A 12,926-nucleotide genomic window follows, 5' to 3' on the forward strand; every position below is an offset into this window, starting at 1 on the left:
ATCACCACTGCAGAGGCAACAACCCTGGCCACCAAGTCCGCCTAATAAATCTTTCTGCCAAAAAGATCCAGTCTCTTGGCATCTTTATTCTTAGGCATGCTGCTCACCTGTCCCTGCCTGTCCCTCTTGTTGACTGTGGACACAACCAGAGACCCAGCAGCTGGGTGCGTACAGAGGTATTCAAACCCCTCTGTGGGGACATAATACTTCTTTTCCGCCCTTTTGGAAGTGGGCAGAATGGAAGAGGTCTGCCACAACGCCTTAGTGATCTTGAGGACCCATGGGTGGACTGGCAGCACGATGTGGGCCTGGGTGGTGGAAGATATGACATTGAAAAGGTCATCAGATTGCTCCGCCAACTCCTTAATTTCCAGGTTTAAGTTGTCAGCCACTCTCTTAAGGACAGCTTGGGGGGGAGACTATCAGTCTGGGAGGGCCCTTCCACTGCTTCATCTGGCGACGAAGACGACGAGAGCATCGCAGGTGGAGGGGTGGGTTCCCCTTTCCCTTCTGGGGACGGCTCTCTAGGTGTTGACGCCTGTTGTGCTGTCCCTGTGTTAGATTCCGCACTGTGCTTTGAACCCGGTGCTGGGAGTGGTTTGTCCAAGGCGGCCAGGGATGAGTGGTGGGAGTATGGAACCAGCATCATTGGTATGCCCCAAGGATTCCAACAAGGCCATTGAGCAGGCCACTGGCCCTGCTGCCATGCCGCCACCGTGGATGTCGTGCTGGTCTCTGGGGCCGACTGTGATACATGCTTCCTTGACGAGGGATTGAATTCCGGCTCTGACTTGGACCAGTCTCCTTCCAGTGACCAAGGCGGGGCGCTGGAGGCCTGTCTGCTGGCTGACCCTTGCAGGAGACCAATGCCTAGAGTGTGGGGATCGGTATCTGTCCATCAGGTGGTACCGGGATGGAGGAGACCTGTGCCGCGATGGTGAGCAGTCCCACTCCGGTGGGGATCAATGCCTGGGAGATCATCTAGGTGATAGGGATCTGCGCCAGGGTGATCTCTGGTGAGAGGTTGGCCGATACTGAGAGTATGGAGATGAGTGCCTCGATTCTGGTGTTCCATGCCTGGTAGAAAGAGAGCATGGTGCTGGAGACCGAGGTTGTGGGGCTGGGTCCTAAGTCAGGGGGATGCTTTTTGGGCACCGACGAGGGGGAACGGTGCCGGGCTGAGTGCTCCACACCAACACCAAAGTGCTGGAAGTGGAGTCCAACCGGGATTTCTCTGATGTCGGATGAAGTGCAGCCTCCATGAGGAGGGCTTTCAAGCGGATATCCCACTCCTTCTGGGTTTTGAGACAAAAGTTCTTGCAAATCCTGCACTTGTTCTTTATATAGGATTCTCCCATGCACTTCGAACAGCTGCTGTGGGGGTCACTAACAGGCATTGGTCTGTTGCATGATGAACACAGTTTGAAGCCTGGGGAACAGGGCATGCCCTACTCTGGGGCAAAGTCCCAGCCAGGACTCTAGCAACTAAACTAACATTTAACTTAATGGCTAACTAACTACCTAAGAACTATATACAAAGAAGATAGACAATGGGCTATTAAGAACCGCTAACACTCTTGCAATGCAAGGTAAGGCGCTCTGACCAACTATCATGGGTGGTAAGAAGGAACTGAGAGGGCGTAAGGTTGGTAGCGCCTAATATACCAATGCATGAGCATAGCACTCCAGAGGGTGCCATTTCCAACCCTACGGATACTGCTAAGGTAAAAATCTCCGATGACTGCGCACATGGGCGTGCACACACCTAGAATGGAATCGACATGAGCAAGCACTCGAAGAACTATTATTCTGATTCATCAAAACACTAAAGCATATACTTAACTTCAAGTACGGTATTTTATTGAATTGGGACCTATGTGATCACAGAACACCTAGTTCCAAGTATAAGTTTTACGTGCAGAGTAGACCCTGAAGGTTAAAAAGAAAGAATCATATACTTAAGGGAACTCCAAGAGTGAATTCTACCATACTCCTATATAGGTAAACATGACCTGCTCTACAGTGCATTGTGTTTTAACCTCTGCTCTTCTGTGCTCCTGAACTAGAAAACTGTTCCACTGTATGGGATGAGTCATACTGATATAATAGACCTTAACGGCTTCTTCAGACTCACTATGTATAGATGCCTTATGGGCTATAATTCTTGCCCTTGCATACTAGAAGAAATACTGGGTTACAATTTATTTTTTAAAAAGGTGGTACTTCCTCCATTCCTGAACTTGGAGGTTCTGACCCCGCTTTTAAAAGAAATAACAGAAATCATAAACGGCAATTTATTTTGACTTTGGTTAGAAGTGACAGCAAAAGAAGGGACCAGGAACGGAACCCCACATGTATGTGCCCAAAGGGGCAAATTCATTTGCACAGAGGGCCACCACAAGGCCTACACACCATTTAAATCCCACTTGAACTCTGTTTCAAGGACTTAAATTAGCCTTTATGCTCATCCCTCTGCACAGAGATGAATTTCACCCTAAATAAGCAACATGCCCTGCATATCACAGAAAGGCTTCCAGTGTTTTTACCTGTGATCCAATCAGGTTTGGAGAGGGTGCAGTAGATTGCTGCTGCTGATGGTGGTGCTGCTGTATTTGTTGTAGTGGTTGCTGTTGTGGATTTTGTAGTTTGTTTTCTGACTGTACCAATGGCTGTATTTGAAATTTATTATCTGGCTGTTCCTGCTTTACTATCAGATTCTTCCGTAGCTGTTCCACCACTCTCTTCTATCAGAACAGAAACACAAACAGAAATAAATGGTTATTGAATTTAGTTGCATATTTATAAGAGGACAATGCTTTAGGACCTTTTTTACTGGATTATGGTGGCAAAACACAAAGGATTCATACTGTCACTCTGGTAAGAGAAACAGGTCATATGTTTAGAAATAAAAGAAATCCTGACCCCAGCACTGCCTAAAATAAACCCTTTCCTCCTGCACCGCTTAAGAAGAAAGAGTAAAGTGTTTACTGAAAAAGTCTTGTTCAGAAGTTCCAGCAGGATTTCTTTTTTTAGGATTTGGGAAGCAGTGTGGTCTAGTGGATAGAGCACTGGATTGGGACTCATGAGATGGGGGTTTTATTCCCAACTCTGCCATTGGCCTAATGGGTGATTTGCCTCCATGCTTTGGAGCAGGGACTTTAAGTTTAGCAGGGGTGTTGCCCTAATGATAGAGATGGGCTTTTTGCTGTCCCTATGAAAACTCACCAAAATTTGGCCAATTCATAAGCTTCTGAAAAATCTCAGTTGGCACATGCTCAATAGAGACTTGTTAAGAGTCTCAGAGCTAAATTCTCTGAAGATTCCATCTGCATTGAGCATGTTCCATCCCCACACAGCACCTACATGTTAGCTAGACTGCACATGCACTATGCCTACAAAGTGAACAGGTTCCAGCTTGCAGCTGCAGGGATTGAGCAGGGTTTTCCCTGCAGTTAGTCCTCCCGACAGCTGGGGAGTCTCTATGGTGCCTGGCACAGGAAGTGAGAAAAGGGATACTGTTCCTTCTGTGCTCTCAATGCTCCCCACCGCTGGCACCCAGGAACCAGCCCAACTTAAATGCAAAGGGATTAGAATCAAGCACGAGGGGTAGTGATGCAGGGCAGGGGAATAAGGGCAGAGCACACGGAGGTGGTAAAAGGAGCCTGGAGAAGAGGGAGGTTAGGAGCAGGAGCCAGGAGGGGCAAACAGGAGCAGAAGGGGAACAGGTACAAAAGGGTTAGGACCCTGACAGAAGAGTGGGAGCCAGGGATGGGAGGGGAGAGGAACAGAGGGGAGTCATGGGCAAGAGGTAAGGGCAGGAGCAGAGGGATGGGAAGGAGCTGGGGAAATGGGGGATAGGAGCAGAAGGAGACAGACAGGCTGGGGACACTAAAATGATTAGAAACCATTTCCCTACAGAATCTGGAATTGAATCCACAACTGCTGAGTTTTGACACTCCTTTGCTCTCTAGCAAACAGCTATGAAATCCACTTGCAAAGTGTTTCTCCATCCCCTCTTATGGCAGGTCCACACACAAGATAACGGCCTTCTACTGCTACCAGTTATTCCATTAGTTCAAGTAGTAGAGGACTGTGCTGTAGATCTAACAATATCAACAATATCAACAATATCAACCCTGCTGATGACCTATGTCAGGGATCAGCTTGATGATCCAATGAACCAATGAAATGTTTGTTTTTGGGTTGGTGTTTTTTTTTTTTTAACATTAAGAAATTACATAAAAAAAAACTATGGTAAAAGAACATTAAGGTTGTAAAGTCAAGCTATCAAGTTAGGAAATGCCTGAATTAAGGTTGCCTGTGCAACTGTAATTTGGCTCTGTCACAGGTGGGGCTGCTCCACAGTGTCCCTACAGGGCCAACCATGGTGCTGCAGGCATTCTCTATCAAGTTGTGGCCACCTGCTCAGACCAACCTGGCTTGTACCATAAACTTGGCATCAGTTTCTAAACCCCTGAGTTTCAGAATTTGGCTGTCTGCACCTTTAAACAAACAAAACAAAATAAACAAACCAACCAACCTTTAAACAAACAAAACTCAAAAGCAAGCTCTTAGCTGCAGTGCTTGAGGGCAAGTCCCAGACTTGGCCCTGGGGTTTTCGCATAGCACTGAGAGCTCCTCCTCTGTCCCAGTCTCATCCTGCACTGAGAATTGGATGAGACGTGGATCCCTCAGAAGAGGCAGGCAAGCCTTCTTAACTAGTCTGCTGGCTCCTGATTGGTCACTGTCTCCAGACCCATCTCGGCCTCTGGAGGACTAAATCTTGTTGGTACCCTGGTCTGAGCAGGTTTACTTTTAGCTGGGAGTATCAGAGAATGTCCAGCAGGGGGCAGAGAAGGCCTGATAGACCCTATCACACACCTCCCCCTGCAGAATGGGCTTTAGGGCCCAATCTCCCCCTTCTGCAATAACCCCACTATCTTGGGAAAAGGAAACTGCAACCTGGTGCTGTGAACCCCTTTGGTTTTGCACATGCAAGGCACATTGTTGCAGCACCAAATACCACCGAGTAACGCCAGGATTATTGTCCTTCGTCGCCTGCAACCATTTAAAGGATGCATGATCCATTATTAGGTAAAAGGGAACCCCTAAAAGATAATAATGTTAAAGCCCTACAGCCAATCTGATGGCGAAGCACTCCTGCTTGATGGTGAAGAATCTAATCTCTCCTCACTGCAGTTTCCAGTGTAGGTATAATACTGGATGTTCCACACCTTGAAAACTGTATGACAACACTGTTCCCAAAGCAATTGGGGAAGTTTGAATTCGCAGGAAAAATGAGCATGAGAAGTCCAGACACCAAAGAAAGTTGACATAGGATAATGAGGTTACTTACCTGTAACTGAAAGTTCTTTGAGATGTTTGGTCCCTATCTGTATTCCACTGAGCATCATGCGCCTGGAGCCAGACCTTTTGAAAGTAGTACTGTTCAGCTGTTGGTGTATGTGCCCTGTGCTGCCTCATGGTCTCGTCCGAGGTGATAAAGGGCCCGTTGGGCCGCCGGCGTCTCCAGTTCCTTCTCTACTACAGAGCTGTTGAATCCGCAGCAGAAGGGAAGGAGGATGGGCTCGCAATACAGATAGGGACCACACATCTCAAAGAACCTTAAGTTACAGGTAAGTAATCTCGTTTTCTTCTTCAAGCGATGGTCCCTATGGTATTCCACTGAGGGTGAGTAACAAATAACCAAGCGTCCGTTGGAGAATCATGCACTAGGCAGTGGTTCTCAAACTTTTGTACTGGTGACCCCTTTCACATAGCAAGCCTCTGTGTGCGACCCCCTTTATAAATTAAAAACACTTTTTAACACCATTATAAATGCTGGAGACAAAGCGGGGTTTGGGGTGGAAGATGACAGCTCGTGACCCCCCATGTAATAACCTTGTGACTCCCTGAGGGGTCCCGACCCCCAGTTTGAGAACCCCTGCACTAGAGTGTAGTGCGTGGAAAAGGTGTGTACTGAGCTCCACGTGGCTGCCTCACTGTCTGCGAGGGACACATTGTGGCGTGCGGCTGTAGTTGATGCTTATGATCTCATGGAATGGGCCTGAATCCCTCCAGGCGGGGATCATCCTGATAGCAGCATGTAATGCACCCTTAGATCCACTTGGAGATTCTCTGGGTGGAAATAACTTGCCCTTTCATTCTCTCCACTATGGCAATGGAAAGCCCAAGGGATTTCCTATACAGCTTTGTCCGCTCAAGATAAAAAGCCAATGCCCTTCGAACTTCTAGTGAAGCCTTCTTTCCTTATTCGAGGCTTGAGGAAGAAGGTAGGTAATTGAGGTGGAATTGGGAAACTACCCTGGATAGGAACTTGGGGTGAAGGCATAAAGACATCTTGTCTTTATAGAAAGTGGTAAAGGGGGGGTAAGCCATCATGGCTCCCAGTTTGCCACTCGTCCTAGCCGATGTAATGATGACAAAGAAAGTGACTTTCATGGAAAGGAGAAATAGTGAGCATGAAGCCGTAGGTTTGAAGGGGTTGGACATCAACGAGGTGAAGACTAGGTTAATGTCACACTGGGTGGCAATAGGCTGAATGGGGGGTTATTTTCACAGAAGATACTTCCAGAACAATACAGTTAATGGGTGGGTAAAGATTGAATGGCTGTCCTCCAGTGGGTGAAAAGCACTAATGGCGGCTGCATACAACTTAATGGAACTGAGGACCAGTCCTGAGTCCTTCAGATAAAGGAAATAGTCCCAGAGTAGTGGGATGCTTACTGCTTCAGAGACAAAGCCCTGCTGGATGGCATTCCCAGGCAGCGAAACACATCTATTTGGCTCGATACAAGTGTCTTGTGGACTCCTTCCTCCTGCTTGAGAGGACATATCACACTGCCAGAGAGCATTCCTGCACTAGTGGACGTGTCCATCCAAAACCCAACCCATCAGGTGAAGAGTGTGCAGGTTAGGATTAGAATTTAAAATTAATGGAGATATCCTATCTCCTAGAACTGGAAGGGACCTTGAAAGATCATTGAGTCCAGCCCCCTGCCTTCACTAGCAGGACCAAGTACGGATTTTATCCCAGATTCCTAAGTGACCCCCTCAAGGATTGAACTCACAACCCTGGGTTTAGCAGGCCAATGCTCAAACCACTGATCAATCCCTCCCCCTAGTTGGGGGAGGGATGGGGTGTCTGAGTCTGCCGTTGTATTGGGTCAGCAGCTCTGGCAATGTCCAAAGCGTTAGTGGGGGGTGCTTTGACATGCAGAGAAGTGGGAGCCAAAATTGGCGAGGCCCGAAGGAGGCGATCAGGATAATTGTTGCTTTCTCCCATCTGATCTTGTGGATCACTTGTGATAGGAGGGGTTGGGAGGGGAAGGCATAATTCGTCCTGTCCGGCCAATCGAGGACTTTGATTGAGTTCCAACTCCTCCCCTTGAACAATACTGTGTGCATTTGGTATTGTCGTGGGATGCATAAAGATCCCTCACTGGGGTTCCCCATCGGCCAAAGAAGTCCATCATTATGGGGCTGTGCAACTCCCATTCGTGGTCGGTTGCAAAGTTTCTGCTGAGAGCACTGGCAATCATGTTCTGGGTGACCAGTAGATAGGCTGCTGTCAAAAATGGTGCACTATTCCCAAAGATGCATAGCTTCCACACACTGGGCTCAAGAGCTTGTCCCCCTCCCCCCCCCCCAGCTTGTTTATATAGAAGACCGTGGTGGTATTGTCTGACATGACAAGAACGTGTTGGTCCTGGATGGTTGGAAGGAACGCCTGTCAAGCTTTGCGTACTGCCTGGAGTTCCAACATGTTTATGTGCATCCTGGCCTCTCATGTTGTCCACATGCCTTGTGTCACACGGTCACTCATGTGGGCGCCCCAGTTCATGAGGGATGTGTTCGTTATGATCGTCATGGTGGGCGAGGATGGGAGGAAGGTCATCCCCGAGCGGACTTGTACCGGGATCATCCACTACTGGAGTGAGGAGAGAACTTCTGGTGGCATGTGGAGCAGTGTGTGCATGGATTGATGCGTGGGGGAGTAGACCCTTTGTAGCCAGAACTGAATGCAGCGCAGGTGTAGGTGAGTGAAGGGAATGACATATGTGCAGGCTGTCATGTGTCCCCAGAGAAAGAGGCAGATTTTGGCCAAAACCAAAGGGTTGGAAGACACCAAAGTGATTAGTTCCCTCATTGTCTGGAATCATTCCCTTGGTAGATAAACTGGGGTGGAAGTCACGTCTATGAGAGCTCCTATGAACGCCAGGGATTGCATAGGGCTTAAAGTTGATTTTTTTATGTTGACCCCCAGGGAGGAGAGGAGTAGAAGCAGTTGGGATGCTGATTCCTGGACCTCTTGTTTGGTCCATGCTGCTATCAGCCAGTCATCCAGATTTGGAAAAACAAGAGTTCCTTGATGTCTGAGATTGGCTGCCACCACTGAGAAAACTTTTGTGAATACTCAGAGGGAAATGGTAAGTCCAAACAGTAGAACCCTGTATTGAAGATGCCGAGTCCCCATCTTGAACCTCAGGAATCTTTTATGTGTTGGTTGCATATTGATATGGAAGTAGGCGTCTTGCATAATCAAGAGCCGTAAACCACATTCCTTTTTCTAAGGAGAGAATGATTGTTACGAGCATGACATGCAAAATCTTGGATTGGAAATCAAATGGCTGAGGTGTCAGAGATCCAATATTGGTTTCCATCCTCCAGTCTTTTTGGGGTCTAGGAAGTAGCTCGAGTAGAACCCTGTTCCCTGAAGGGAGTCTGGTATTAGCTCCACAACTCCCCTCTGTAATAGGGAGTTAACCTTGAGTTGGAGGAGGACGTCGTGTGAGTGTTCTATGTGTGTGGACTGAGGAGGAGGGCGAGATGGGGGTGTCGCCATAAACTCTGTGATGTAGCCGCTGTGGATGATATCTAGGATCCACTTGTCCATTGTGCAGTACGTGGTAGAATTTCCTCTCAAGTGCAGGTGTGTAGATAGAGGCTCTAGAGTCCTTTTGGGAATGTAGGGACTTGTCTGTCTTCTGACTGAAGAGATGCAATTCGTCAAATGGGAGGTCTTCTACAGTGTTTTGCACCTCCCTGGGGAAGCCAGAGGAGTGTAACCAGGAGTCCCTCCTCATGACAATCCCCATTATCAGGACACGGGAAGCCATGTCTGCAGAGTCCACTGTGGTCTGTAGCATGGACCTGGAGAGTAACTTGCCTTCCTGAAAAACTGCCTAGAATTGGCTGCAATCTCATGAGGGCAACTTGTCTGCAAACTCAGCCAATTGCCCATAGTTAATACAATCATATTTGGCCCTCAGGGCTAAGTAATTTGAAATACAAAATTGGAGTCCCGCTGAGGAGAAGACCTTTCTGCCCATGAGGTCTAGCCTCTTACCCTCTCTATCAGATGGGGTGTTGCTTGGAACACTCAGAAGTTGCCTGGATGACCAATAAGTTTGATGGAGAATAAAAGAGCAGGAATTCTGACCCTTTGGTGGGGACATAGTATCTCTTCTTTCGGGGTGGGTGCAGATGTGACCGGGTTGTTCCATACAGAGTGTGCCGATTGGATGATGGCGTCATTGATTGATAGGGCCACCTTCGCCAGTAAGTACGTGTGCAAGATGTCAAGCAGCTGGTGTTGACTGTCTTGTGCATCCTCTAAGGGAATTTCTAGGGCATTGCCTAGTCTCTGCAGCAATTCCTGAAACTGGCAATAGTTGTCCAATGGAGAGAAGTGGATTGAAGAGGCGTCTGCGTCTGGAGAATATGAGGGATGACTCTCTGGAGCCATCAAGAGTTGTGCTAATTGATGCATCATCCAGCGCTATGTTGGAGCGCTTACCTGATGAGGGTTGTTGTGGTAAAGTGGGAGAGTCCTCCCAAACTGAGAAGGATCATTTGGAAGTAAATATTAGGGCCATGAGCTCAAATATAGCTAGCCCGGTTGACCCTGCTGTTGCATACCCTGTGACCATGGTGCCGGATACCAACTCTGCGGGTAAGGCAAGGTGGGGAACAGCCAGGGTGCTGTCAAAGACTTTGGGTAGTCATGCTTCTGGAACGGGAGTGGTGAACCTTGTCGGACATCCATATTCTCCAAATCAGAGAAGTCAGAAACCTCACCAAATGTTGGTGCCATTGGAACCGCCAGAACGGTAGGCGGCAGGAACATAGCTAGTGAAGGGTCTCTTCAACTTGGTGATCAGATTGGGGGTCGTGGAGACTGTAGTCCCTCCAATGCGAATAACTCGTGGGGACCCGAGGCGCTTCCAAGTCTCCATGGGATTAATGGTATTCATTCTGCTGGAGGAGTCAATATTGTAAACTGCATCTGTCTGGAGACTGATGGTTCCCAGGATGCCAGCGGAGTCATCGGGTCTGTAATAGGTACTGGCGGATCTGTGATTAGTGCGGCTATTTCTTGGTCTCATGAGACTTGGAACGCATGGTTCATTCGTGGCCGTAAGAGGAGGTTACTCACCCTGTGCAGTAACTGACGTTCTTCGAGATGAGTGTCCCTGTGGGTGCTTCACTCCAGGTGTTGGTGCGCCCCTGCACCTTCGCTCAGAGATTTTTCGCAGCAGTACTCGTACTGGCCACGCATGCGCAGAGGCTGCCCCCGCTGTGAGTCTAGGATAATAGTACGCATGCGTGGCCAATCTCCTCAGTTCCTTCTCTACAACGGAGGCTACCCCAACTCCGAAGTAGAGGGGAGGAGGGTGGGTAGTGGAGCACCCACAGGGACACTCATCTCGAAGAACGTCAGTTACTGCACAGGGTGAGTAACCTCCTCTTCTTCTTTGAGAGATGTCCCTGTGGGTGCTCCACTCCAGGTGACTTAAAAGCTGTGTGCCTCAAGGAGGTAGGGACTTCGGATCTGATAGGAATGCCATAGATAGTACCGCCCTGCCCAAGCGTATATCAGATAGAAGGCCTTGAATAAGGGCATAGTGTTTAGCAAATGTGTGTTCAGAGGACCAAGTGGCTGCTTTACAGATATCAGCCAGTGGAACTTTGCGTAAGAATGCAACAGAGGCAGCCAGAGATCTCGTGGAGTGCGTTCTGATGCCGTCTGGAGGTGTAACCTTCTTCATCTGATAGCACAGTCGGATGCATTGAGAAATCCAGCTTGAAAGTCTCTGGGTAGAAATAGGGGTACCTTTGGAACACTCAGCGATCGAGACAAAAAGTTTAGGAGAATTTCTAAAAGGTTTGGTTCTATCCAAATAGAAGGACAATGCCCTGTGGACATCTAGTGTATGCACTGAGGCTTCGAACAAGTTTGCATGTGGCTTCGGGAAAAAGGTCGGTAAGTGTATCGGCTCATTAATGTGGAATGACGAGTGTACGTTTGGAAGAAATTTGGGGTGTAACCTGAGGGTAACCTTGTCTTTGAAAAATAGCGTATATGGTGGGTCTGCCATAAGAGCTGCTATTTCTCCTGCCCATCTGGCAGAGGTAATTGCCACTAAAAATGCTGTTTTCATCGAGAGGTGTAAAAGGGAGCACGTGGCTAGGGCTTCAAATGGTTGTTGAGTTAGGCAAGACAGTACTAGATGAAGGTCCCACGGGGTGGTAGGTGGTTTAATGTCTGGGTATAGGGTTTGGAGTCCCCTGAGGAAGCGCTTGGTGATAGGATGAGCAAATACAGAAGTATCAATTTTGTCATGAAAAGTTGTAATAGCAGCTAAATGGACCCTGATGGAGCTGAAAGAAAGGCTGGATTGCTTAAGGTCCAATAGGTAGTCAAGTATGAGCGGAAGAGATGCTGACGTGGGACCAAGTTGTTTAGCTGAACACCAGTGTGTGAATCGTTTCCACTCACGTAGATAGGGGGTGCGAGGAGATTGTGTTCTGCTATGTAGGAGCACTCTTTGAACTAGTTCAGAGCAATCTAGTTCGCTTTAGGAGAACCATGTAGGAATCATGCTCTGAGGTGAAGCATGGACAGGTTGGGGTGGAGAAAGCGGCCGTGTTGTTGTGATAGGAGGTTCGGGATGAGAGGCAAGGGGATTGGTGGTCGAACCGACATTTTGGTGAGAAACGGAAACCACGGCTGTCTGGGCCATGACGGGGCAATTAGGATCACCTTGGCCCGATCTGTTTGTATTTTTATCAGGACCCTGTTGAGAACCGGTATCGGGGGAAACGCATAGAGTAAGTTTTGGTGCCATGGGATCATGAATGCGTCTCCCAGGGAATGTTTGCCTAGTCCTGCTCTGGAGCAAAAATTGGGACATTTCTTGTTTTTTGCGGTTGCAAAGAGGTCTATTGCTGGGTAGCCCCAAATGCGGAATACATTGTGAATGGTGTGCTCGTTTATTTCCCATTCGTGATCCCAGGGGAAACGTCTGCTTAGTTCTTCCGCTGTGGTATTCATCACTCCGGGAAGATAGGCTGCTGATACCCGGATGTGGTTCGCAATGCACCAGTTCCAGAGTTTCATAGCCTCTGTGCATAGCGAATGGGATCTAGCCCCTCCCTGCCTGTTTACATAGAACATGCATGCAATATTGTCTGTCATTATGCGTACGTGTTGATTCTTGATTAGTGGCAGGAAATGACGGCACGCACTGCGAATGGCTCGAAGTTCTAGGACATTTATATGGAGAGAGGTCTCGGTTGAAGACCAAAGTCCCTGGACTGTGTGGTGAGACGTGTGTGCACCCCCAGCCTGTCAGAGATGCATCGGTCGTCAGTATGAGGGATGGAGCCTGCTGAAGAAAGGGGACTCCAGAGCAGAGGTTGGAGTGAATTGTCCACCACTGTAGGGAATCTTTGACTCGGACAGGTATGGGGAGCGTCTTGTTTAGTGGGTGCACATTCGGTCTGTACACCGTGGCCAACCACGCTTGGAAGCACCTCATGTATAGGCGTGCATTTTGGACGACAGAGGTGCACGAGGCCATGTGACCTAGTATTTGTAGGCAGTCTCGTGAGATGGGTCT

General features: G+C 48.4%; 1 protein-coding gene across 14 annotated transcripts in view; it reads right to left on the reverse strand.

Annotated features, from left to right (window-relative positions):
* The window catches only part of PHF21A (PHD finger protein 21A), a 280,949-nt gene that overhangs the window by 47,755 nt on the left and 220,268 nt on the right, over positions 1 to 12,926 (reverse strand). For all 14 annotated transcript variants that reach the window (XM_065592842.1, XM_024100578.3, XM_065592847.1 and 11 more), the window contains one exon: positions 2,547 to 2,744. In XM_065592842.1, the coding sequence (XP_065448914.1) occupies positions 2,547 to 2,744 (198 nt within the window). The remainder of the gene's footprint in view (positions 1 to 2,546; positions 2,745 to 12,926) is intronic.

The sequence above is a fragment of the Chrysemys picta genome, chromosome 4 (assembly GCF_011386835.1).
Source record: "Chrysemys picta bellii isolate R12L10 chromosome 4, ASM1138683v2, whole genome shotgun sequence".
Taxonomy (NCBI): domain Eukaryota; kingdom Metazoa; phylum Chordata; order Testudines; family Emydidae; genus Chrysemys; species Chrysemys picta.